Genomic DNA, 26,528 nt, shown 5'->3' on the forward strand with positions numbered 1-26,528 from the left:
CAAAACAGGAGCTTGTGACTGACAGATAAATGACTTGAGCTCAAGCTAATCCCTTTCCTTGTAATGTGATCACCTGTTCACAGAAGTGACTGCCTTGAACTGTTGCATAATAACCATAATAAGGCACCCAGTTAACGTCCTGCGTTAATGTGATCAGGAAAGATTTCATATAATCCAAATTATAAAAAAGTCAGATGGGATATTTGTGTGTCGTGGTAAGAAACTCTTGGGCTTTTTGAAGATGCAGGTAGCTTTTTCTTTTTCTTTTCATTTGTTGTCTCCTAGTTTTGAATTAATATAGTTTACAGAAATGTGAACAATCAAGTGCAGGTTAATTTGTGTCTGTTTTGGTCCAGTAATCAGGCGGAGATCGCGCGGCTGCTGTTGAGTAAGGGGGCAAATGTCAACCTCCTGAACAACTCTATGTGCACGGCGCTCCACATCGCCGTCAACAAGGGCTTCACTGACGTGGTGCGGGTGCTAACTGAACATTCTGCTGATGTCAATCTCCAGGTGAGAGGTGGCTGTGTGCTCAGTCCTGACCCCAGCCATAAATAAAAATGATCCAACATGTTAGTTTTTTTTATGCTTGATCGTTTTTCCAGTGTTGCTTTTTACTCCTTATCTTTTATTTGAACTAAATTAACTCAACTATTTGACTCACTCTGGTGCAGTTACTGGTTAGGAGTGAATGAGCTTATTATTAATTATCAAACTAGTCAGTTTAGGGGGGTGGAGAGAGACCCTTGAGTAAGTGTTTAGATAGCCAGTAAGTAATCTTCTCTGGCTTTCAGTCATACTGCCCATAGGGGATTTTTCACATGGTCTAACACGCCTGCAACCAGGCCAACAATTTCCTAATTTATTTTTTTCTGCTTCAATGGTGTGGCTACTCAGCTAAAAACATGCCAGCCCAGAGTTTTTTCAGCGTTTCCGTGTGATAAATGTGCACGTGATCTGAGCGTACATCTGCTTTTTTTGACCATTTCATAAAGGCGGGGAAGCATATAGGCAATCAGGAACTTTTGCCTCCCTGGATCAACAAATTGTAGTGAACAGAAATCATGTTCAGTCGACAGATCACCGGAATATTTTGTATAGAAGATGTTTAATAGACCATGTCAATGTTATTTTCTAAAGTCTCAAGAAAATATTTAAAAACCTGAATTTGAAAAGCTAGTTTGACCCTGTTTGCTTCCTGTCTTTAACAGGATTCATACGGGGACACGCCGCTCCACGACGCCATTGCTAAAGATTTCCGCAATATCATTGAGATCCTGTCCGTGGTGCCCAACATTGATTTCACCCAGCAGAACCACAGAGGCTTCAATCTGCTGCACCATGCTGCCCTCAAAGGAAACAAACTGTGAGTGGGGATGACGTAATCATATCTGCATGCGCAGTCACATGTCATACACAGAAGTGAAATTAGGAAACATCCCCAAAACTTGTTGGAAAAGATTTTTTGACTTTAAATGTTTTTTTAGGCACTTGAGGCATTTTCTTGAGCTCTAACATGCAATTGGGGTTTCTAGGGGTTACCATTTAGTGTCATTAGAGGATTTTAGGACTTTTGAAAAGATTTTGCCTTGTAGTCTTGCAGTTGTCACTTTGAGATTAAGAAGTATTGGGCATGTGCCTTAAAATATCACAAAATTGAATGTGCCAAAGCAATAAAAGACTATTATTGACTATTGTTACTGGCAGGAGTTGGGGTAGTTTCTTTAGGAAGAAAATCATAGTGGGTTTCATGTGCCAATCGTTGCTGAATTTCTTGCAGTAGTCACTGGCATCAAATTCAAATTTTTTTTTTTTTTTTTATTTGTCACGTACACAGTCATACACAGTACGATATGTAGTGAAATCAGTGGTTCTGCTTTGGGCTGAGCAAATTAATGATACTATACTATGTTTCAGAATTTGGGAAACTGGTTCTGGATTAAACCTCGCACCACGTTGATGAAAAATCAATCAAAAGCTTTGGTTTCCCCAAATCTAGCTTTATGTACACCAAACAAATTCAGCTGCAAAGTAAAAACCCTTTAGCGTTATTCAGCTTTCAGTCCTTGCTCAGTTTTTCACCGTGTATTGTTAGTTTAAACGCATGTATCTGTGAGCGTTGGAAGTGTGCGTGTATAGGCTTGTGTGCTTATGTGTGGGTCTCTTCTGTGGGTTCAAATAAGGATTCAAAGGTCGGCTCTCTCAGCGCTATCTGTTACAGATAGATCTCATCTCCCACACAGCTTCTGCTGCTGTCAGCAGGCTGACTGTCAATATGAGGCAAAAATGCAACAACATTTACTTTTGCGTCACTTCTTTCTGTACACACTCAGTTGTTTTTATTTCTCTTTTCCCTGGACTGTATGCAGTCTAGTCATTTCTCAGCAATGCAGTTTTGAGATTCATGAGTGCGTAAAAATTCCCAAAATCCAAACAAAAGCTAAACAATGAGCCAGACATGTTTTCCCAGGAAAGACTCTATTAACACAGCAAAGCTGTCACGATTCGGCTGTAGACTTTGTCACTGCTGTGTAACACTGTTTTAGAGGCACAGAGAGAAGATACTGTACACTGTGTTACATAAACTTCACTTTGCAACGCTGTCGAAATTCAAGCCCATTCTGAAAGCGGCTCTGCACCAACACAGACACTGTCCGGATGGGAAAGAGGTACAAGTGACACCGTTCGGAAGCTGGAAAAGGATCAGCTCAGCCATTTTACTCAACACTGAAGTGCTTAAGGCCAGCCTTCAAAGTTGCCTCAGTGGTACGTGCCACAAAGGCTCCATTATTTTCTGTCTGTTGGTTTGAGGCTGATCAACACTGGAGGTTCTTAATCTTAAGCTGAGTCTTGACACAGAAATGCAGTTGATAACTGAGTTTTCTCACAATGATAGGGTTTCATATAAATGTTCCCTGGATTTTTGTTGGTGTGCCGGTATCTCCCTCTGTTCTCCACACCTCCAGGAACATGTAAAGGTAGAGGGAAAAGTCAACAATCATCATTCTTCTCAGTAATGCGTTGCCTGTTGCTTAATACGGTCTGTAGTGTGATTTTTTTTTCTTCATTAATTTCCGGAGTATTAACAATATATTGCTTGAAATGATTGAGTGCAGTTCTATATGTATAAATCTGTATTTTCTTTAGGTGGAAATTGGATTATTTTGATAAGGTAAAGAAATATTGCATTAAAGATTCAAGTGACTTTTAAAAGGTTGCTGTTTCCCTAAATGCAACAAATCTGACTGAACATTTGCTTTGAGGCCTTAACAACCTTTTGGGAATTTTCCATTACAAATAGCACAAATTTGTCATGGAAGATTTTCCCCGGCTTTTTAAGGGGTGGGTCAATAAGGCAATAAGGCAAGTAGTTAAAAATACCAGAATCACCGTAAATTCCCCCCGAAGCAATTCATTCATTCAAGGCTTTAGTTCAAGACTTTAAAAGTGTATCTTATATCTAAAGTCCATGAATCTGTATGGTCAGTAAAGAACAAATGCATTACTCTAGCTTACTATAGTCCGCTGGCTGTTTTTCCTGAAGACTCTCCTCTATTTATTTATTGCTATAAATTTACTTAAAAAATGCTGCAAGTTAATGAGGCTTTCTCCTCAAAAAAGGCTTTAAAGCCTCAAATTCTGACTTCCTCCCAGTGACCCACATATCCTCAGCACTCCCACAGCCAGGCTCCTCCTACGTGTCTTATAATCTACTGACCTTGAAAAATAGTATCTCAGGACATCCCTGCACATGAGCGGTGTGTGGACAAATGTGGACTGAGCGGGGAAAAGACTTTTGGCAAGCAACACCTGCAAGTGGAGGCCGCAGTAGACAGTCATTTAATAAATGTCCGATCTGTTCTGGCAAGTGTCATATGTGCACCTCTGGGAATTTAGGCTGCTCTCCCCAGCATTCATTTAGCCTGACATCAGCTGCTGCACCAAAAACAGAGACACAGGATTTACAGTGTTCAGGATCAACTCGGTTCACCAGGTCCTTCATTTATCATCAGCAGGCCTACACTATACTAATGCAGGACAGTGACTGTCTACTTTTTGTGTTTCTATATTGTCCAATACACATAGCAGACTAAAACTGCTTCTTTTGTTTCCCTCATTGTCTGTTTTCAGTCCATTTATCCATTAGGATATTTCCACTGCTTAATTGATGGCTGCTTTACTATCCTGAGGATTGAGTTCTTAAGAGCAGCTGTGACCTTCTTTTTTGTGACCAAAAGACAAGAATGTTCTGTTTATTAGAATATTTATTTATTATAAGGAAATGGAAAAATAGGGGCTTGAGGCCAAGTTCACAAACAGTCCTGGGAAAGAAAAGAAACAAGGCTTGTTGCCGGATTTCCTTTTAGAGGTTTCAGCTCGATAAGAGAGACGATGCTAACTGTATTTACTTGAAAATGAAAACTGCTTGCCTCTATTTCACCTCAACATAGCTTTATTGTTTTCTCCTCACTTTCACCACGTCTGCAGCAAGTTTTTTTCCCCTTTTTCTTCAAACCCTTGTCTTCATTTTTAGTGTTCATCTTGACAGTACTGTGTAAACTCTATGACACAGCTAGATTTCACAACTTAGTCACTCTTATAGCTAATAATACCGCCACGTTTTATGTTTTGTTTTGTCGTCTCGTGTACATCAAGCAGTCCTCCTGCTTTTATCAAGCTTTGATTGAAAAGCAAGCTACAAACAAGCATGATGGAAACTCCCAAAAATAACCTAATGATGACTTCAGTCCCCAGGAAAGTCATTACCAGCGTGCCTAAGATGCCCTCCAGCTCTTGCGCGTGAGTGCATGTTTGTACAAAACTGCCTCAAAACGCCAGCTCAAGTCTGAATATTCGTGAACACACACAGGAGTAAGGCTTATGGAAGAAATGCAGAGAAGAAAGGCACAGCAGATATAGAGGTGACACAGCTGAGGCGGCTGCTACCCGTCCTGAGTGAAGCTAATAAAAGGTGGTCTGGAGCTAACTTTTATAGCTCAACCACACACACGCTGACACACACGTATAGAGCTGCATTGCAGATACCAATGACCTCTAACACAGTGTCTCCCTAACAGCCTTCATCCATCAATCGTGCCTATACATGCCGCTTACTTATAGCAGTCCAGGACCTCATGTATTAGCGCTCTGCTGCTAAGAGTCCTGTAATCACTGTAAAATTTTAGTTAGGTCAGTGAAACCTGCATTAAAGTTGTCCCTGTTACTCTGATGTCATACAGTTGCATCCAGTCGGGTTAAAAGAAAAAGCACAACTTTGAAAACCATTATTCGAATTGGAAGAGTATTATTTCCAGAATATGAATTACATTTATTTATTATTATCAGACAGACTACAGTCTCAATTATAATGCGTCATCTCAAGGCAATGCAGACAGTGATTGGATACAGGGCCATGTTGGTTAAAGTGTCCACTCCCCTAACAACAAAAAGGGATGAGTTAAAAAAAAATAATGATGGGTGTTCCTTATATGCCATCTGTTAATCTGCTTCAGCTTCACTATGATTGCTCGACACCAGCTATCAATGTGTGCACCACTGGTGTTTTTCAGTGAGACCCAGCAGGATTGACATTAAAATTAAGTTACGATCACTGGAAAGTTTGCTTCACCTCACACGGAGGCCTTCACAGACACGCTAGCTTCCCGGGCGTTCGTGAAGGCTGTCGACTTCAATTTCACACGTCATAAAGCAAACTCGGCTACAGACCAGAGGGCAACTCAACAGTGCAGTCCATCCTTAAACTGCAGAATTAGTCCAGTGTGGTAAAGATAAAAAAATAGTTCCCATATTGTCACTTCACCGAATGCAGCCGAATTTCAACTTCACTTTTGTTAACCTCTCACAGTTAAGACGACTTGCTCTAATCTCTAATCTGACCAAACTTGCTCTTAAATTTTTCACGTTAGAAAACTTGAGCTTGGCTGTCCTCAGCTGAGTTGAGCACTGTGTAAATGAGGTGGAGGTTGTGGTATTTGTCCTTGATGTAGTGCACTGTTTGTTTGAATACTGATGATGATGGTGAGCGTTCTTGTCAGATTGGCTTGTTAGCGGCTTTACAGCAGCTGCGTCTCAGTCCAAGCTCATTTCAGAGACCAGGAAACTTGATCATATTTCCATTTCTGAGAGGTTTATGCTTTGTGCCTTTTCTTCAGCTCAAGGTGGTGTTGTAGACACTTGTCGCTGTCTGGTCAGATTCAGGCACATAATGATAAGCCTACATCAATATATGGTTAAGGAAGTACTCAATGTTGTACATTTAGGCTGTTGTCGTTTTATTTATACTGTAAGTGCGTAATTTCATTAAAATTCAGTGGAAAAACAAATAGTATTTCCCCAGCTGACATCATAAATACATTGCACTTTTTGGGCCCTTTCCCCCCCCCCCCCCCCCCTTTTTTTTTACTTCTCTATTTAATATTCATTATGCTGATGTGCATGATGGATGTTCACTTTATACTTGGTATTTAGTAGAGATTTAGAACAGCTTATTTGTAATCCTGCTTGATTGTTTTCTCATTTTAAGGTCACATAGTTATTGCTGATATAGTATTTTATTTTATTTTACCTTAGGAAGGGAGAACAGGCCTTATTACATATATTTGAGTAAAATAAAAGGACAGTTGAATAACTATTTTTTTGTTTCCTGTAAAAGCCTGACTTGTTGTCCCTTTGTTCCAGTGTCCCTACGTTTAAGTATTTGTAGATAAATAAAACAACATCAAATAAAATACATTGATATTCCATTCAATTCAAGTGTTACCATTATATCAATATTCAGCCGTTTCTGTGAGTGTTTGATGGGGCAACAAGCTCGAAGACAGCTAATACAGCACTTAATTTAAGGAGTCAGGAACGATGTGGCTAATTGAGTGTTGTGTTTCTGTCCTGCTGGCAGGGCCACAGAAAAGATCCTGGCCCGAGCACGGCAGCTGGTCGATGTTAAAAAAGAGGACGGCTTCTCTGCGCTGCATCTGGCGGCTCTCAACAACCACAAAGATGTCGCAGAAATCCTCATCAAGGAGGCGAGTTGACCATACGTTTGCATATTTACCTGTTTAAACCGATGCTTTTGTTGTAAAACTTAAAAAAAAAATGTATTTGTTTTTGCTCTTCTTCTTCTACAGGGGCGCTGTGACATCAACATCCGAAACAACCGGAACCAGACGCCGCTTCAGCTGGCGGTGACGCAGGGCCACACAGAGTTGGTGCAGCTGCTGGTGGACGAGGGCGCCGATGTCAACATGGAGGACGAGGACGGTGACACGGCCATGCACGTGGCTCTCCTCCGCCCGCAGCTGGCCAACGTTATGCTCAGCCCATCCGTAGGTACCAGCAGCAGCGAGGAGAGCAGCGACGGATGTTCCTCCACGTCTCTGTACTGCAGGGTGAGAACTGACGGGGAGGGGGAGGTGGCATGTTGTTAAATTTGTTCTTTTCATTTTTAAAAGATTCCTTCGAGGGGAGCGCCTGGTTTGATGAAACTGTTTTACTGCTACACCAAAGTTCACCACTTTTTAACTTTTGCGATTCCCGTTATGATGGGATAGATTTAAAACATGAGATTGGCATTTAACAGATCCTCTACTGTTGAATTCTTGGTGTTGCTGGAAGTGGATCAAATGAAAAGAGAGCAAGAGAAAAGATGCTGTTTGACAGGATGAAATGGTGGCTAAATAAAACCTGGCAACAAGGTAAATATAGGACAAAGACAAGGTTACTAAGACTACTAAGAGATGTAAATATAGACTGGATAAGAGAGTAAATGGCGATCAGAACATTACTTTAGAGCTGGAGAAAGATTATTGCGGGCTTTAGAGTGTAAGTGCAGGCTCATAGTAGGGTAAATAAAGGCTAATAAGGGTCGAGGATAAAATGATGGACATAGATGAATAAGTGTTACACTATTTACCCTTAGTTCTAGGGGTTAATTTAGTGTAAGAGAGTTAGTTGACTTTACCAGGTAAACAGCAGGATGAGTGTGAGAAGGAGTTGGAAGGACTCAGGTGGCATGACCTTAAAGACGGCGTTAAATAAGGAGTAAGGACTTTGGCAGGTTGTATAAACATGGCAGAAGAGTGGGGTTAACTGCGGACAAAGTAATGAGGAGTGCAGTGAAATGATACCATATATAGTTTAAAGCAGGGGCTGCATGCCCAGTGAAGCTATAGACATTTGAACAATAAGCCCTCAACATTTAGGATTTCGTAAGATGACTGTGTCTTTGACTCTAATCTCGTTCTGTGGCTTTAAAAGAAAATACTGGCAGAGACTTTGTAATGAATGAGAGAACGGCTAATTCTACTACTTGTAGTTAATCCAAATTGTACGTTGTTAATACAAACATGCTTTGCTGAGCCGTTAGGACTGCTCTGACATCATCAAAATGGGAAATAGATGGATTTAGGTCACATGATTTCCACGTATTCCTACACTGGGAAAAGAGAGGTTCCGGTAATTAGATAGATGCTAACTTTGTTTATCTGTTGTTTGATACTTGGCTGAATCTTTTACTCACGAGAAGTGGCCTAATATTCATTTTACACAGACCTTGACTCTTTGCTTTGAGCAGCACTTTAATTGCTGTTCCACCAGTTCGTGTTGGTATCATTGCACCAGTGAAGAAGAACGTCCTTTCTAGTATACATGACCGCAAACACTGCAGCTCCTCTCAGCATCCTGGACACCTGCCAAGCGCACACTAATACACACACATACACAGCCATGAAGGTGGCTAGACTTAAGTGCTCAGGGCTGTTCTGGCCACTGTCAGCAGATGAGTTATTAGGAGTTCTTCCGTGCTGATTAGGAGTGCAATTATATATCAGCCTTAGCTGGGTTGCACTGTTTTTACTTCAGTTACCTGGTGTTGCTTAAATTCAGCTCCTGGAGGTTTTTAAGTTGTTCTCAGCTCTCACCGTTCGGATCAGCTGTTAGGTTTTTAAAGAGTGCGTCTCTAAAACGGTCTAAAATTTCTCTCCCCTCCCTTATCTTCTCTGTCCACAGCTGAACGCGACAGGTCTTCTGGGGAGTACGGAGCTGAGCATAGGCACAGCTGTCGCCTGTTTTCTAGCGATGGAAGGTGCTGACATCAGCTACGCCAACCACAAGGGCAAGAGTCCTCTGGACTTGGTGGCAGACAGCACCATGCTGCAGCTCATCAAGAGCTTCTCTGAGAAGCACAGGTAGCCGTTTGCAAAATTAGGGTTGAAGTACACGAAGCGGTGGCTGATATTTTTATGATGCATAGTTCATAAAACATTCTGACGGTCATATTTACACTCTTATGTGCTATTTTTCATTGAAATGACAAACAGAAAACAGTTGCTAAGGAATAAGCGCTGGTGTGTGGGAGTCAGCTGAGGTTAAAAAAGGAAGCCTTGGTTTAGTGGGGCGTTATAGCTGTGTGTTGTGTGTCAGGTTGCAGCGCCTGCAGGCCATCACATGCGGACAGGGCCTGAGCAGCGCCAGCCTGCGGCGGGTCCACACGACGCCCAACACCATGACCAACCTGGTTCTACCAACGCCGCCCGGGCCCAGCGAATGCCTCATCTGCTCCGAGCTGGCTCTTCTGGTTCTCTTCTGCCCCTGCCAGCACAGTGTGGCCTGTGAAGGTGGGCTATGCCTTTTTTCTCTCTGTGTTGTTTGCTCTACTTTCATTATTGAATGTCAAACAGTATTGTTATTGATACAGACAAAAATAGACTTTGAGTCTAATTGATCCTTGGCTAATGCGGTGCTTGTCTAAACAGAATGTGCCCATCGCATGAAGAAGTGCATCAAATGCCAGGTCACAATCACCAAGAAAATTAGGCAAGGTAAGTTCTAGCTGCTTTACTGTCCGAAATCTTAAGCCTTAAATGTTTCTTGTTATCTTAATGTTTATTCATGAAATTATTTATTCATTTATGATGTCCTAAAGACGACGTCTCCGTATTCGTGGTGCTGTCTGGTCACTCAGACGCAGCCTTGAATGGTAAATGCAAGCAGCTGTGTGTTCTGGACACTGCTGTCTCCGTGTTAACCTTATTATTTTGAGCCATTAGTACAGCAGGACGGTCTCATCTTGCACAGCACTGCACAGTCTGCATAAAATGAACTCGTTTAATAACAATGACCTCTTTCCACAGACCAAACGGAGGTGGACTGCAGCCCCGGCACCGAGAACTCAGAGCAGCACAACCTGCTCGAACAACTGCAGTCCCGCTACCGTCAGATGGAGGAGAGGATGACCTGTCCCATCTGCATCGATAACCACATCAAGCTGGTCTTCCAGTGCGGGCACGCCTCCTGCATCGACTGCAGCGCCGCGCTTAAGACCTGCCCGATCTGCCGGCAGACCATCCGCGAGCGGATCCAGCTGTTTGTCTGAGCTTCTCTCTCCGCTCAGTCCAGAGAATAGTGGAGGGGGGCATCGGAGAGAAGCGAGGCTGGGGATGGGCAGTGGGCAGCTGTTATTTTGGACACCCCCAGTAACCCCAACCATCCCCTTGGATCAGCCCACAGGCTGCTTGACTATCAGATGCTGTATTAAATCACTGAGAGGCCACCTTGTGTTTGGAGTAGCTTTCATCGAGCAGCGCAGGCAGGAACGTGTTTATTAATTTAATTCGATTTTCAGCTCCAGGACAGATGTTTAGCTGAGTATGACAGTCAAAGTCACGAGACGACGCCGCTGCTTTGATTGGCAAGCTGGGAGGGTAAAAAAACGCCCCTCCCCTCACTCACTACTTCTTTTCCTCACTCCCACCCAGCCTCTGCCTCGTGTAATCTGTCCTCTCTTTGCTGCTTTAAGTGGATGTTTGTCCCATCATCCTCTCTGGCTCTCTGGCCACATCTGTTTACAAGGCTGCGCAGAAATCACTTCTCATCTTGCTCCTCAGCCTGTCCTGTGAATTATGTTTGCTCTCATTTGTATCAGTCTCTTAATAATCAGTGTTAGTCTCTGCAGAGGGAGTTGGTATAACTAAAGGCTCTCTATATAATCCCCAACCAATTGTCTGTATGCAAGGGGAAATACACACTGTATATGCATGAACATATGCATATTGCAAAGCTGAAAAGGACCGTGTCGTCATGGGTGATTTGTTGTCGTTTTCTTTCTCTCTGCTTACATTTGTGGTTTATAACGTACCTACGAGTACAGGTGTGTATTTATGTGTGAAAGGTGGTATTACTTAGTAATGTCCTTTTTCGGCCAAAAGGTTTTTGGTTTCTACTGAAGTTCACCCCCAAGCCTATGTCCTCTACTCAGGGTATCAAATCATTGAAAGCACTTGGAATATCCATACAGAATTAAAGAGCCACCCCCAGACACACACACACACACACACACACACACACACACACACACACACACACACACACACACACACACACACACACACACAGATACACAGCATTATAAAGCAACAGGTTACTGAAACGAAAGGATGGAGAGTTGGGCATACTGACTAAGAACTGAAGTAGAAACACTTTGTCTAAAGTCACAGTTTCATTCTCATTAGTTAAACGAATGTTTGCAACAAAGCTGATGTTTTCCTCTGAAAATACAAGAAAAAAAAAAAAAGTCCACCAAGCTTCCCAGAAGAACCAGTCGGCTTCGTTTCTGTGTTTCACTTTGTGTGTGGCGACCACTCGGTCTGTCTGTCACACGGCTGGTGCGGAGAACCCAGCGAGCACACACTTTAACAGCTATTTTGTTACCAAACCCACCAGATGTATTGTAAGATCTAGAATCAGAAGGGCAAAAACGTTGCGTAGTCGTGTCACTTGTGTATTTCCTTCCACGTCTACCTTTGTAGTCCAGTCTTTTCAGAAGAAAGCCTCCCTTTCTCCTCTGGAGTTCTGGATTGTATATCAACCTGATATCTGTTCTTGGTGTGTTAACTTGAAGGGCTTATGCAGATATATATATATATATATATATATATATATATATATATATATATATATTAATTTAATTTTTATTTTCGGACATAAGCTTCCAGAGACATTTTTTTTTCTTCATTAGATCCCAAATTTTGGGAGAGGCAATGTTAAAAAGATGTACATTTGAATGTTTTTTTTTTTTTTGGGAGGGGGTATATCCGGTCTCACTCTGCCTTTCTTATGTATAAAGAAAAAAAAAAGGTAACAGAGAAGGAGCTGGAGAAACCAAGGGGTACCACGAGATTTGCTTTGAGGAAAGAATTTTTCTTTTCTTTTTTTTATCAGTGCCAAATCGCATGAGGATGTGCATGGGCATGCACGCCCGAAATTACCTAGACGCACTATGCTAAACCCCTCTAAGCTCAAGCGAGCGTTCGGTTATTCCAGCAGTGTGAAGTGAACTAAAAAAAAAAGAAGCTAATTTTCATGTTTTTTTTTTTTAGGTTAGAATCAGAAATATTATCACAGCACACTCGGTTACTGATGTTAGCAGCTGAGCTAATGGTGTTAGCCTTTTAACTTTAGCTTACTGTTTTGAACCTCCTCGTGTTCTCAAAGAAACGTGATGTTACACACTTCTGAAATATTATCAGTCCCATATCGTTTGGAGCTTTTTACAAGTATATATATATATATTTATATTTTGTGAGACATTGTCAATCAAGGGACACGTTTCTTACAGAAATTTCAGCATTTTAAGGATTGTTGGTGTTTTAAGGTGATGGGTTTACAGGCAAAGGCAATAATGTTCTAGAAAAAAAGGGGAAGATGTTTGTGGTTTTTTGTTTGTTTTTGTTTTTTTAAGGAGGTCGCTGTGAGGGCAGGAAACAATTTATGTATAAAAATTATATTAAAGCAGCAGTTGTTACTATTGGTGTTTGTACATTTCAGCTCTTGGAGTTCTGATGTTGGCCTTACTGTCCATTCCTCCTCTGTTGATGTTTTTTCAGTTGTATTCTGTACAAAAATATTTTGCAATAAATATGGAACTGTTTTCTAAGGACTTGGGCTTCTCCTATGCTTCATTTCTTAATTTAAACAATGAGATTTCCTTACCTCAGTTGAGTGTGCTGCATTTTCCCCTTGACTTGAAGCATGCTTGCAGAAATCAAGAGTCAGCAGCAACAGAATCAGATGCTAACCTCTGTGAATGAATGGTTAACTTATTAATTATATTTTAGATTGAAAAGGTAGCTCATTCTTTCAAATTTCACAGATTAAGCTGCATGTTTGTCAAAATTTTATTTGTAGAATAATGTGTCCAGTCATATCGACACATCTTGTTTAAAATGATGTGACAAGATGCTGTTTTTAACAAAGGAAACCTCTCAGCTGACCAGATATCCGTCGGTTCTTCTCATGGATGGAGGCTTGAATCTATCCCAGCTGTGCTTACCTGAGTTTATAGTCACCGCTATTTTTTACAAACATATATGGATGTCTTACAATGTTTCTATAATGTTTTTAGCTATTTTTATTATTTTTATTATATTCCTCTGTTCAGCACTTTGGCCGACGCTTGATGTCTTTTAAATGTTCTATATAAATAAAGATGACTTGACCAGGTAACCTAACCCCATGCATGTCTTTGAAATGTGGGAGAAAGTCTGAGTACTCTGAGACAACCCACGCAGACACAAGGAGAACATGTGAAGTCCCCACAGGAAGGCCCCAGCCAGGATTTGAACCAGGACCTTCTTGCTGTGAGGTGATGATGCTAATCACTGCAAACTCACATTGTTGGACAAGAAGTACTCTGAAAAAAAGCTTTTGATCATATGTTTGTGATTAAAAAAACAAATGACTTCTTCAGGAACATTGTACATGTATTCAAATTATTATATAGCATCATCACTTTGTCCTTCGGATTGATCGATGGTGCAGTTCTTAGCACTATCCCCTCACAGCAAAGCGGTTTTGGGTTTGAACCGTGTGTATGGGTAGAACTTTTTGTCTGGGTTTCCTCTCACAGTACAAAGATGTGAAATTGCACCCCGAGGACAGTCCCACGATTTACACCTGTCATATCTCCAAACATGTAGCTCAATTTCAGCTGCCTATATAAAAAACAAATGATGATGCTGATTATTATTATGTGCCCTTTGACACTGGTGAATAGCCTTCACAGTATTGACAGGAATGCTTTAGATTTGTTTTCAAATAGTTTTTTTTCTCCCTAATCTGAAGGAGTTCTCCAGGGCTCCACATTAGGAATACTGATCTTCTCTGTATATAGTCATTTATGAAATGCTTGGTCCATTTTTATCCAGATAATTCAGCGATCTCACCCTAGAGTAACACAAACCCTGTAAAACCTTACCTACAGTACATCGCACTTCCTTTTTATAATAGTGAAAATTTGATTAATAACGTGTTAATAATCTTTCTTTGTGGTAAAATCTCTTTCCTGTTACTGAAAATCCTGTTATAGTAACAGAGTGGATACCTTGAACGAATGATACCATGGTGTTATCTGTTTTCTTTTTTATTTCATGTTTTATTTTTTTAATATAGATGAAATCAAGAAATAGCGGGGGTATCTTTGTAGTTACATGCAGGAAATAAAAATAGGTCAACAATACAATTTGAGTTCAATTTAAAGGTCTTATTTTCAGGATAATGAATGTTTATGAGCAACACATTTCCAGGGTAAAGTGTCATCAACAGAGATGATAATGTCCTGTAACAAGGTCTCAGTCTGGCCTGTGTCATGAATTTGATCAGAATGACCCACAGTATCCTTACCTGAACCATTATGGACTCTTCATCAAAGCAAAGGATTAAATCATGGAAAGTTTTGCACTCAGTTATTGTTAAGAATGATCCTGTTAGTATTCTCGATTTTCGAAGCCCTTTTTGTTGCTGCCTCGTCTCCCTGCTAATCCTTACCTTCATCAGTGCACACCTGCTTATTTTCAGACACTATTTTCATTCCTGTTTTCACCCACACAGCAAAGAAATTGATTTTTTGCAGCCTGCGAGAAATGAAAAGACTCCAAATGACTATTTTTATACCAGGAAAACTATTTCAATCACACTTTCCTCCCTGACTACATTTAGGAGGGGGGGGGGGGATTAAATGGAAGAACACTCACTGCAGTATCAAAGATGATTTGAAAGGTTCAAAGACTGAAATATTTAAAGTGTGTGTAATAATGGATCCCTCGATCCCTTTCCTGGATGCATCCTCCAATCTTAGTTCCGCTAAACAGCAGGTGAGCAGGTTGTGTCCGCTGTAACCCTTTTAGTGTGGCTGGTTTCTGAGCAGCGTCTCTGGTTAAACACTGCCTTGTGCTTCCTCTTAGTCCTAATTGTCTTATGGCTCAGAAGGCTTTGGCATATGACTCAGTGATTTGGTGACGTCTGAGGACAGGATGACAGAACAGTGGGACCAAAAATCAAGCCGTGATGTTCGAATTTCTTGTTTTTGTTTGAACATCACAAAGCTGAGGCGATATTTATTTTTTAAAAAAAGGTTACTGGGTTTGTCTAATCCTCTATGATAAACGCCAGCTCGGCCAGTTTAGTTAGGTGGACTACAACATAAAATCATTCAGTACTCAATATGTATTTGTTTGACTTTTTGTTCACATGTTAACATCACATCTTTTATACTTGATATATCCCAATATTCCCGCTCTTGCCATTTCATCAAATACGCCTCTGCAATGTTGCGTGGAGATCAGGGGCAGTACCTGTGGACTGGCAGACCGGGGTGGTGGTCCCCATCTCTAAGAAAGGGGACCGGAGGGTGTGTTCCAACTACAGGGGGATCACACTCCTCAGCCTCCCTGGGAAAGTCTATGCCAGGGTGCTGGAAAGGAGAGTTCGTCCGTTAGTCGAACCTTGGATACAGGAGGAACAATGCGGTTTTCGTCCTGGTCGCGGAACACTGGACCAGCTCTTTATCCTCTCCAGGATACTTGAGGGTTCATGGGAGTTTGCCCAACCAGTCTACATGTGTTTTGTGGACTTGGAGAAGGCATTCGACCGTGTCCCTCGGGGTGTCCTGTGGGAGGTGTTGCGGGAGTATGGGGTGTCTGGCCCATTGCTACGGGCCATTCGATCCCTATACAACTGTTGCAAGAGCTTGGTTCGCATTGCCGGCAATAAGTCGGACTCGTTCCTGGTGGGTGATGGGCTCCGCCAGGGCTGCCCTTTGTCTCCGGTTCTGTTCATAATTTTTATGGACAGGATTTCTAGGCGCAGCCAAGTGGCGGAGGGCTTTCCCTTTGTGGCCTCAGAATCTCATCTCTGATCTTTGCAGATGATGTGGTTCTGTTGGCTTCATCGGGTGAGGGCCTCCAGCTCGCACTGGAACGGTTCGCAGCCGAGTGTGAAGCAGCGGGAATGAGGATCAGCACCTCCAAATCTGAGGCCATGGTTCTCAGCCGGAAAAGGGTGGAGTGCCCACTCCGGGTCGGGGATGAGTTCCTGCCCCAAGTGGAGGAGTTCAAGTATCTCGGGGTCTTGTTCGCGAGTGATGGGAGAAGGGAGCCGGAGATCGACAGAGGGATTGGGGCTGCAGCTGCAGTAATGCGGACGCTGCACCGGTCCGTCGTGGTGAAGAGGGAGCTGAGTGTAAAAGCGAAGCTCTCAATTTACCGGTCGATCTACGTCCCTACCCTCACCTATGGCCACGAGCTGTGGGTAGTGACCGAAAGAACGAGATCGCGGATACAAGCGGCAGAAATGAGCTTCCTCCGAAGGGTGGCTGGCCTCTCCCTTAGAGATAGGGTGAGAACTTCGGCCATCCGGGATGGGCTCAGAGTAGAGCAGCTGCTGCTCCACATCGAAAGGAGCCAGCTGAGGTGGTTCGGGCATCTGACAAGGATGCCTCCTGGGCGCCTCCTGGGTGAGGTGTTCCAGGCATGTCCCACCGGGAGGAGGCCCCGGGGCAGACCCAGGACACGCTGGAGAGATTATATCTCTCGGCTGGCCTGGGAACGCCTTGGTGTTCCCCCGGATAAGCTGGAGGAGGTGGCTGGGGAGAGGGAGGTCTGGGCCTCTTTGCTTAGGCTGCTGCCCCCACGACCCGGCCCCGGACAAAGCGGATGAAGATGGATGGATGGATGGACAACTGTTCAACCTTGGAGCTAGCTCGGTGCATTTATGCACGTAGACATGGTGAAGACAACCTGGTGAAGTTCAAACCGAGCATCAGAATGAGGAAGAAAGGGGACTTTAGTGACCTTGAATGTGTCATGGTTGTTGGTATTTCAGAAACGGCTGACCTATTGGGATTTTCCTGTGCAGCCAAGTTGAGTGTTTACAGAGAATGGGCCACAAACAACACATATCGAGCGGCAGTTTTCTGGGTGAAAATGCCTTGTTTATGCCAGAGGTTGGAGGGGAATGGCCAGACTGCCTTTCTCCTCCAAACTCTGCCAACAGTAACTCAAATAGCTATTTGTTACAACAAACAGAAGAGCACAAAGGTACCACTCCTCTCAGCTAAGAACAGGAAACTGAGGCTACAGTTTGCACATGCTCAGTAAGATTAGTGAATAACCTAACCCCATGACTTGGTCTGGTCTGGCTACCATTAAGATGGTAGGGTCAACTTGAAAGCATGGATGCATCCTACCTTGTATCATTGGTTCAGCCTCCTGGTGTGTGGGATATTTTTCTTGTTCACTTTTTACCTCTTAGTACCAACTGAGCATCATTTAAATATCACAGCCTACCGGAGTATATGACCAAAAGAGGTTGGCTGCACAACGCAGCATGTTCACTGTACCTATGGTGATGGCTGCTTTCAGCAGGGTGACAGACCAAAACTGAAATCCTTTTAAACTGGTTTATTCAACATTAACCAGTGAGTTCACTGCACTCAGATGGCCTCCACAGTCACCAAATTTCAATCCAATAGAGAACAGGAGATTCACATCCTGGGTGTCCAGATGACAAAGATATTGCATGATGCTATCATGTAAATGGACAAATTCTTATATAGTGCTTTTCTACTCTCCTGGAGCACTCAAGCGCTTTATACAAATGCCTCCTTCACTCATATTCATACTCTAATGAGCGACTTAGGGTTAGTGTCTTGTCTAAAGATATTTGGCCTGCAGACTGGAGCAGCCAGGGATCGAACCACCAACCTTCTGACCTACTCTACCTGAGCTACAACCCATATCATGGCAATATGGAACAAAAGGTACCTTGGTGAATGTATGAAATTAAGGCACTTCTGCAGGCATAAGGGCCCCAGCTAACATTTGCCGATGTAGCCATGAAAATAAAGGCAAAAGGGGATGTCCTTTCTGTTATGTGAACTCAAACTTCTCACTTACATTTTGATCATGGGAAGGTTTGGTGAAAGAAAAATACAAAAACATGTTTAGCACAGGATAAACAGAAAACACATGTTAGGAGACATATATACTTCGAATATTTGTGAATAAGGAACTGGCATCCATCCATCTTTTCCACACTTTTAATTATGATGATCAATATACTGGCATTTTCAGGTGTATTGTGCATTCTTCTGTCTCGTATCCTTCTGATTTTAGCTTCTGTTCCAGCTCCTCCTCGTTATTTTCCTGTATTAGAATAAATACCACTCTGACGATCTGACTCTGTCTTACTGATTTTCGTTCGTTTCACCGACCACGAACAACATCCATGCAAACATTTGCAGCCAGTGTGTCACTATTAGTGTGTTTCATCTCCTGCAGCAAAGCCAGAGAGATGAGGTGAGATCGCCATCTAGTGGCAGCTGGAAAATCAGAGTAATGACGTTTAAACACACACACACACACACACACACACACACACACACACACACACACACACACACACACACACACACACACACACGATGTTATGATTTATATCCATGTCATTATGTCAGGCAGACTATATGTGGAACGGGAAGGCAACAAGCACAGGGCGATGTCTCAGGGCGCCTACAGAGGGCGCACTTCCTCACCAAACTGCTTTCCGTGCCCTGTGTGAACTGAAGCTCTCTCTCCTTTCCATCCATCCAGTGAGGTGAAGAGTTCTTGCTAGAGTATTTAGGTTATACTTAAAGGTCTATCCAACCATCTATCCAACATTAGTGCTCACAATGTTACAGAAGGAGACTGATAGTTGGATTTAAAGCTTTTGTGAGTGTTAAATAGCTGCTTGTGTTCTGTCTGAGAAAAACTCCTACATAAAGACACTAATTATTAAAGACACTGGTTAATTTAGGGGTTTGAAATTTGTCCGCTGTGTCCTGAACCTTTCAGGAGCTTTTCATACAGTTTCCCAGTGCAGGTGTAGCACTCTGCCGGTGTCATGGGGCACATTAACTCAACTGCAGAAACTCGTGTTTCTCCTCTGCTCCAGTCAGCCAAAGAGTACCTCAAGGATTTGTGCTGGAACCTCTCCTTTTGATAATTTATATGCTTCCACTAGGTCAGATCATCCACCACCATAAACTGAGCTATACTGATAATGTATCTCAGCACCAGCTTCTCCAGTTACCTCTCTTTTCCACTTCCTCTAAGACATCAAAAACTGGATGTCATCAGCTTTCTCAAACTGAACTCTTGGCTGTGGCTCCCGAGTGGTTGCTATATTGGTCTTGATGTGGAAGGATCTTTCCAGCTCCAGTAAGATGGAGGAACTATCCACAACCTGGATGTCATCTTGTACGCTACCCTCCTGTTGTTATCATATACCAAATCCATTCAGACTCTGGCCATTACGCTGAAACCACCATTCACACCTGTTCGATCTCCCTAACAGAGGCCTGGACAGGCTACAGTATGTTCAGGACTCACCTGCCAGAGTGCACACCTGGCAACACATCATCCCCACCTGAATCTCCAATAAAATCCTCCTCACCTACAAATCTCTATATGCCATTACTCCTGGTACTTTTCAGACCTTCTCAGCTAAACGTCTACTCTCCTTTTGAGTCCTCGGCGCTGTTGCCCGCACACTCTGGAAACACACTCCCCTTTCCGCTCTAAAATGCCTCGACTACATTTTTAAAAAGCAGTTGATAAAAAACTGTCATGTACTCACTGAGGCCTTTGACTTGGGTTCTTTGAAATGTGCTATTTAATCTAATGTGCTCTCAATATTACTGAAGAACGTAAAGCTAATGATCAATATAACCGGGGGTTTTCAAACTCATGAACCTGTGTATGAACTGTATCAGCATGACTAAGTAGGGATCCAATGGCTGACATGACGCACGCTGCTTCATATTCCAGTTTTTAAGTTGTCTTACAGGTTTGCTCAGACGCTCACTGTGTTTACTGTATTGCCTGGTAACTGTGGGGGGGAAGAAAAGAACAGGTGAAAGCACAATAGGTTTGTGCGTACACTTTCACGTGTCTGATATAACGAGCCCGGGGAAGGAAGTGTCATATGATTCAAAGCTCTCAGCCTCACATCATTTGGTTCTAGACTAACTTTTATTTGATGCTCCATCAGATTTTGGACAGATCAGGAATAAATGCAGATTATGCCTCTTTTAGCATTTAGCATGATTCAGTCTTCTGTCACTTTTTCTGCTTTAAAACACAGTTTATCTGTGGCGTTATCACAGTGTGACTCTTCCTACAGAGGTGTGTTTTCAGCACTGTTTACCTGTTTGCCACATCCACAATCCCCTGAGAGTCAGCTGTTTGTTACAAGGTGTGGCACCCTGAGTCAGGAAGTCCACATATTCCTCTGTGTCCTGTTTCATTGATGAAGTGTAAAACAAACACCAAAAAACCAGAATGTGTTTGTAGTCACAGAGAAATCCGGCTCAACACTTCCTCTCAACTCTTCAGTCTTTGTGGCAGCTTTGCCCTCCGAACTCTGCGCGGTCCAGTTTTGATGCTTTGATGGAAGTTAACCAAAAAGATGCTGCGAGTTTTTCATGCTAAGGTTTAGTGACGCAACTCGCCCACTGGGGAAAGAAACCAGTATTCAACCTGGCTTTGTTTACACTGTCACTAAACAACTGTTGTCCCATCATCGGTTGCTTTGTTTTGGGACATAACTTTAAAACGTCCACACCTGCAAGTTTTGCTCACTCGCTGAAATAAAGCGGGAGATAAAGGGAAAGAAAATGCGGCAGGAGGGCTCCCTTTACCTTCTCTAAATGTCTCACAAACACAGTGGACAACTTTAAGTTCATCTTTAGAGCCTGTGAAAGACCTACGAACCATCCCAAATTTGGAATGATGTTTGGCACAAATAATTCTGGCTATTCGACTCCTGAGATGCAGCTTTGTTTGCATCATTTCAAATACATTGTAAAAACATTTAGCATGTTTTCACCAGTAATACTTCTTCTTTAAATCCCCCCAAAACAAAACAGTTAACAAACTTTACAGGCCCAAAATGCTACAGAAAGACCTCAAAAACGATTCAATAAAAATGAATAACACTGTCATTTATTAACAAGAGTATTTAAGTAGACATGGGGATTTTCCTCATAATGTCCTGCAGCTCTGACCTACAAAACCTCATGTGAGCCTGAATGTAGCCTGAGATCCTCTGCTAGAAGTTCAGGCTACAAAACAGAGCAGATGAGGTTTTTATTGTCAGACGTCCCCCAGTCGGTCATTCCTGTTTCTTCACTGAAGAAACTTTAGGATTGTATTAGCACAAATATACAGTGCTGTGCAAAATTCTTATTTATATATAGCATATAAGGTAAAAACAGTGCTTGTGCAGCTCTAACGAGCTTGAAAGTCAGTATTTTTGTTATGACCATGTTTACTCTGTAACACAGCCTTAGTCAGCTTTCTAGTCATTCCTTTAAGTAGTTTTCAGGAATATTTCTCCAATACATTCAAAGCTCTTCTTTAGATGTTTCTGCGTTTTGTTCTGTTCTCTGTTGAGATGATCCCACACTTCTTCAATAATGTCGAGGTCTGGGCTCTGGGGAGGCAAATCCATGACTGATAGTGTTCTGTTTTGTGAGCTTTTCTATCCAGGTAGATGATATTTCAACAAGGAGAGATGATATAAGAAGGATTGAGCATGCTTTGTTGTGATAGAGAAATTAATTACTGAGGAACATTCCTCCGAAAATGGTCAGGTACAAGGAAGGGAATGAGAAAAGGGAAAAGTTTAGAGGATGGAGGATAATTAAAAAATAATTATTACACATAGACTTGTTTTCCTTTTAATTTGAGGCATTTTGCCCAATATTTGCAAAGAAAGCTTCAGAGCATTCCTGAAACAATTTATTAAGTTCATGTATAAGTTCATAGCTTCGCAGTGCTGAAGGGGGATTCAAGCTTTTCACGGCTGCACTCCCACTTAGTTTCAAGAGCTCAAAGATAGTAGTAGTAGCAGCAAAGGCCAAAATATCCAGGCTTCTAGGATTGTTTTAGTCTTAGTCTTATCTAGTCTAGTCTTATCAAACCTGATGAAACTGCTCCAGAGCTGCACAGGTTTACTGACTGTCACGGTATAGTTAGTCCTCCTGGGGAAAAAGGAAAGATCCTGCGTTTAGTTTTAATGGCACAGATCGTGATAACTGTGACCCATGGGATTAAAGCTTCTCTTTAACAACAATGACTTAAAGTTTCCTGGAAGTCTCAGTGTCTCCTCTCGGTCACAAATAATTAATAAATAATAAACACATGATAAATAAGTAGCACAGGCTAATAAACATATAGTGTCACCCTCAGATTTTGCTTTTAATGGGAACATTTAAATCCCCAAACAAGACAATACCTTTGTTACTAAGACAGCATCCCTTGCTTTAAACAAAGAAGCAGAAATCCTGTTATTTTACTGCTAATGTCTCACAAGACGATTATCTGAGGATACAGAAATGATCTTTACAATCTCAGTAACAGCAAGGGGTCGGTTGTGCATTGGTGGTAAATGATAACCGATGCTCCAATTTGTGATGATTTGGGTGTATTCTTATCAAAGTGCTGATAAAATCCAAGAAAACTATATGTTGAATATGTTTTATAGGCTTTTTGATACACGATGGAAATGATGCACCTGCTCCTTTCAGGAGGCGAGCACCTTGTTTTCCCCTTTGTGCTCCTGTTCTCGCCTTCCTCCCAGGCTGACTGTGGGCATCTGTTGCTATGATGAGATTCCCACTGATGCAACACCAGCCGAGCTTGGCTCAACTCTCTGGGCACACGAGAGCCTTGTGTAATTTCGGTGTTTGTGCTCGCAATACCCCACACAGGAGCTCGTTTCTTTGTGCGTGTGTGTGTGTTTCCCAGGTACAGCTGATCATTGATGCGACTCCACAGTTGCCTCAAAGCCATTTGAACAGCATTTTAGTGCATAGCCATCTCCCCACACTACCTGCCACACCTTAACTGCTTAACACTTCAATAGCGTGCCCATGCCGCAACTTGTGCACCCACCACCCCCTTCTGCATCCCCACCCTAACTCCTCCCATCCCATCTTGCCCTCATTGTAGTCAGCCAGCTGTTTCCTTGCTGCCCAGAGTGTCCCCCTTTGCTGCAGATTTGTAAAAAAGGTGGTCATTACACTTCTTATAGGATAATACAGTCCATATGTAGTGGGACCCCCACCACAGCAGATGGGTAAACAAAGAATGATGCAGGTTAATTAGGCCTGATGACACCCACAGGATACGTCTTGTGTGAGTTGTAGTGCGTTCACATTGTTCGGAAACCATAAATAAAACCAGATCATAGGGATTTTACTTCTAAGGCAGGTTAAAATAAAAAATCTAATCCATCACATTTCTTTCATTCATTTCACACATCACTAAAAGAGCGGTTGTGGCTGTTTTCAGTTCCCCCGCAGCTCGTCTCTGTGCGAAACTGTCACAGACAAAGGGCGCTGCCTGTTAGTTATGTTTGCGGCAGAAGCCAGTTTTGCATCTTGGTTTGATTTGAACAAAAGAGGTCAGGAAGAGAGGCCTGAACATGACAGAGCAGCCTTGTCTCCTGCAGGCAGTCCATGGATGCAAAGTTATTTGCATAGGAAAATAGAAGTGAAGCCTTTGGAGGAGCAGGGGTTATAGCGTGACCATCGCTGGTCCATTCAGTTGGAAGAAATGTCGATAGATATAATGTAGATAATATGGACTATATTATTACTTTATCTGTGCTTGTGGCTGTTTTCCCCACATTTTCTATTAGTTAAAAAAATACAGGCAGTGAAACAGAACCAAATGAAAAGTGGTGGCTCAGAAGCTGCTACAGCTCTGCCCGTGTACCCAGGCTCTCCCACATACTGCCTGATTTGCCTCTGATGCAAATATCAACCGAAGATGCGCTACGGTGATGACGCAGCTCAGACAGCAGAAAAAGCTGCTTCAGGCAAAGGAGAGAGTGATTTGACTTTCAGTGTCAGACTGGGATTTTCTGTGCACCTGGTGAAACTTTGTGCTTCACTTTCAACGTCTCACTATTCCACGTTTTATCTCCTCAACAACTGAAACCCCCCCACAATTCATCCAAAAAATCCACGCATCAGTCAGGGGAGTTTTGATCCTAGATCAGTGCTAAAAACAGCTGTAGTGTAGACATACAGGATCATCGTTTGCTTCAGTGGTGTCGTGCAAGCTGCGTATATTTCTTAAAGCAACTATCAATGTGCTTTCCTTTTGTTCCTGTGAGTTGTGATGCTGGTGGGTGCCTAAAAACTCAAGGAACAAACTTGTCTGACTACATTAAAGACATATTTAATCAGGCCCTTAGTGTGCAGCACACTGATATGGATCTGTGGCTTTGTAAATAAAGATACAGAAGTATTTGTATAAGGACATGGTATAAATATACACCAGATCTGTGGTAGGGTTTTAAAAGGTAGGTATATGGCAGTTAGGTAATGCAGGGTGGTGTTTCACTGCACTGCTTCAGAAAAGCAAAGAGTGATTAAACGCATCCCCAGGTGACCTGATTAGGAGGCAGATCCATGAATTTATTCAAATGCCAGTGATATTCACCTGCAGGCCTCAGCAGCTGCACTGCAGGCCTCAGTATGTTCCACACTTGTCATATGAACAAAGCAACAACCGCCGAAGTTGAAAAAGGAAATCTCAAAAGTACATTTTCATAAACGTTGCCAGTACTTCTTTACAGGCTCCAGCGTAAAAATGCCCAACTTTGTTGCTGAAATAAATATGGATATAGGTTATTTTAAAAATAAGAAAATTTAAAAAAAAAAAAGTCTAAAAATGGCATCGAGACTAAAAGTGGGGCAGCTTGGGGAATTTATGGGTTCTCCTTGTGCCTATATAGAGCACATGTGGAAGTCCTCTTGGTGCTCGGATTTCCTCCTACGCTGGTTAGCTGCTACAGTGCGGTGAAAATGTATTTGACCCTTTTTTTGGGGACTTGTATTTGTGGATAAACACTCTCACTGTGGTTCACTGCAGTCACAAAGCCTTAGAAATAGCTTTTCATCTGTTCTTCAGTTTCTTTAGATCGTAGCATGATGTGTTGCTTTGAGAGATCTTTTAGCCTATTTCACTTTGTCACACAGGTTCCATTTTAGTGATTTCTCAAATCAATGGTCTGGCAATAATCAGGCTTGGGTGTGGCTAGTGAAACTGAAGGCTTTCCAAAACAATGTGGTTAATCACAATTAACTCATGATTTAAGAAAACTATTTACTTCTGCGGCAGGTTAAAGTCAAAATGACCTTGTCACGTTTTGTCTAATATTCGAATGTGTTTGATGATGTGAAACATTCAAGTGTGACAATCCTATTAATAATAATCAGTAAGGGGCAAATATATTTTTGCAGCACTGCGTGTGTGTATGTGAGACAGTGTGGCTGTCTGTGTGTCTCTCTGTAGCGCTCTGATGGAGAAAGTGGCTAAAAGTGTTAGCAGCCACAGGGCTGGGCTTTTCTGCCATGTGTGGTGTTGTTGATTTTTGTAGCATTTAATTGTAACTGTCCAACAAATAGTCTGGCCTGTAGTAATTTTTGGGTTCAGCACTTTCCACAAGCCTATGTTTCAGTTTTTTTGGTTGATGAAAATTTTTGTGTTACACAATGTGTTACACAGGTCAGGGAGACAGACAGCCACTGTGTTGGATAGAGCTTTAAAGTTCAGGGCCTTTTTAGTCCCAACATAGCAGCGCTCCTGAGGTAACACCGTCAGGTCCTGTGGGTCTCTGACATGAAAGAAACATGGAAAATTATGTGGACAGATATGACAGATATTTTTTCTGATGAGTCCGATTTCAGATGCTAAAAAAAGAGCCAATCTTTCACCTTAACTTCATGTTTTTTCACCTTCCTGTCCTCTGTTTAATAAACACAGAAGCCTGTTATTCAGTTGGCTGTTGGCCTGTTTGCTTGTCTTTTATGTGCTGTGTATTGGGACAGTACAGCCCAATCTCATGCAGGGGCCTATTCCCCAAAGCTGGTAGTGTGGCGCACTAAGGCAAATTGTGCCCACAGGTAGTTTTGGCCTCTAGTGTCACTGTCGCTGTTAGCGGTGCTCCAGGTGCCACGCCCTTCTTTCTCTCAGCAAACCCACTGAAAAAGACAACTCAACCTTTTTTTTCTCCAGCTTTTCACCTTTAGTATGAGGTTATTGTTTCTGGAACCCTGGCAGCTTGATTTGGTTTGATTTGATTTTAAAAGTGTCATCAAATGGTTGTTTACTTGTTCAAAA

At 42.3% G+C, this 26,528-nt stretch overlaps 1 protein-coding gene across 6 annotated transcripts in view; it reads left to right on the forward strand.

The window, feature by feature from the left end:
* mib2 (MIB E3 ubiquitin protein ligase 2) overlaps positions 1-11,374 on the forward strand; it is a 35,955-nt gene extending 24,581 nt beyond the window's left edge. For all 6 annotated transcript variants that reach the window (XM_026153258.1, XM_026153260.1, XM_026153256.1 and 3 more), the window contains 8 exons: positions 357-513; positions 1,212-1,366; positions 6,917-7,043; positions 7,146-7,406; positions 9,025-9,203; positions 9,439-9,632; positions 9,771-9,836; positions 10,149-11,374. In XM_026153258.1, coding sequence (XP_026009043.1) covers positions 357-513; positions 1,212-1,366; positions 6,917-7,043; positions 7,146-7,406; positions 9,025-9,203; positions 9,439-9,632; positions 9,771-9,836; positions 10,149-10,390 — 1,381 coding nt within the window. In that variant the 3' untranslated portion in view covers positions 10,391-11,374. The remainder of the gene's footprint in view (positions 1-356; positions 514-1,211; positions 1,367-6,916; positions 7,044-7,145; positions 7,407-9,024; positions 9,204-9,438; positions 9,633-9,770; positions 9,837-10,148) is intronic.
* The last annotated feature ends 15,154 nt before the right edge of the window (positions 11,375-26,528 follow it).

The sequence above is a fragment of the Astatotilapia calliptera genome, chromosome 20 (genome assembly GCF_900246225.1).
Source record: "Astatotilapia calliptera chromosome 20, fAstCal1.2, whole genome shotgun sequence".
In the NCBI taxonomy this organism is placed as follows: domain Eukaryota; kingdom Metazoa; phylum Chordata; class Actinopteri; order Cichliformes; family Cichlidae; genus Astatotilapia; species Astatotilapia calliptera.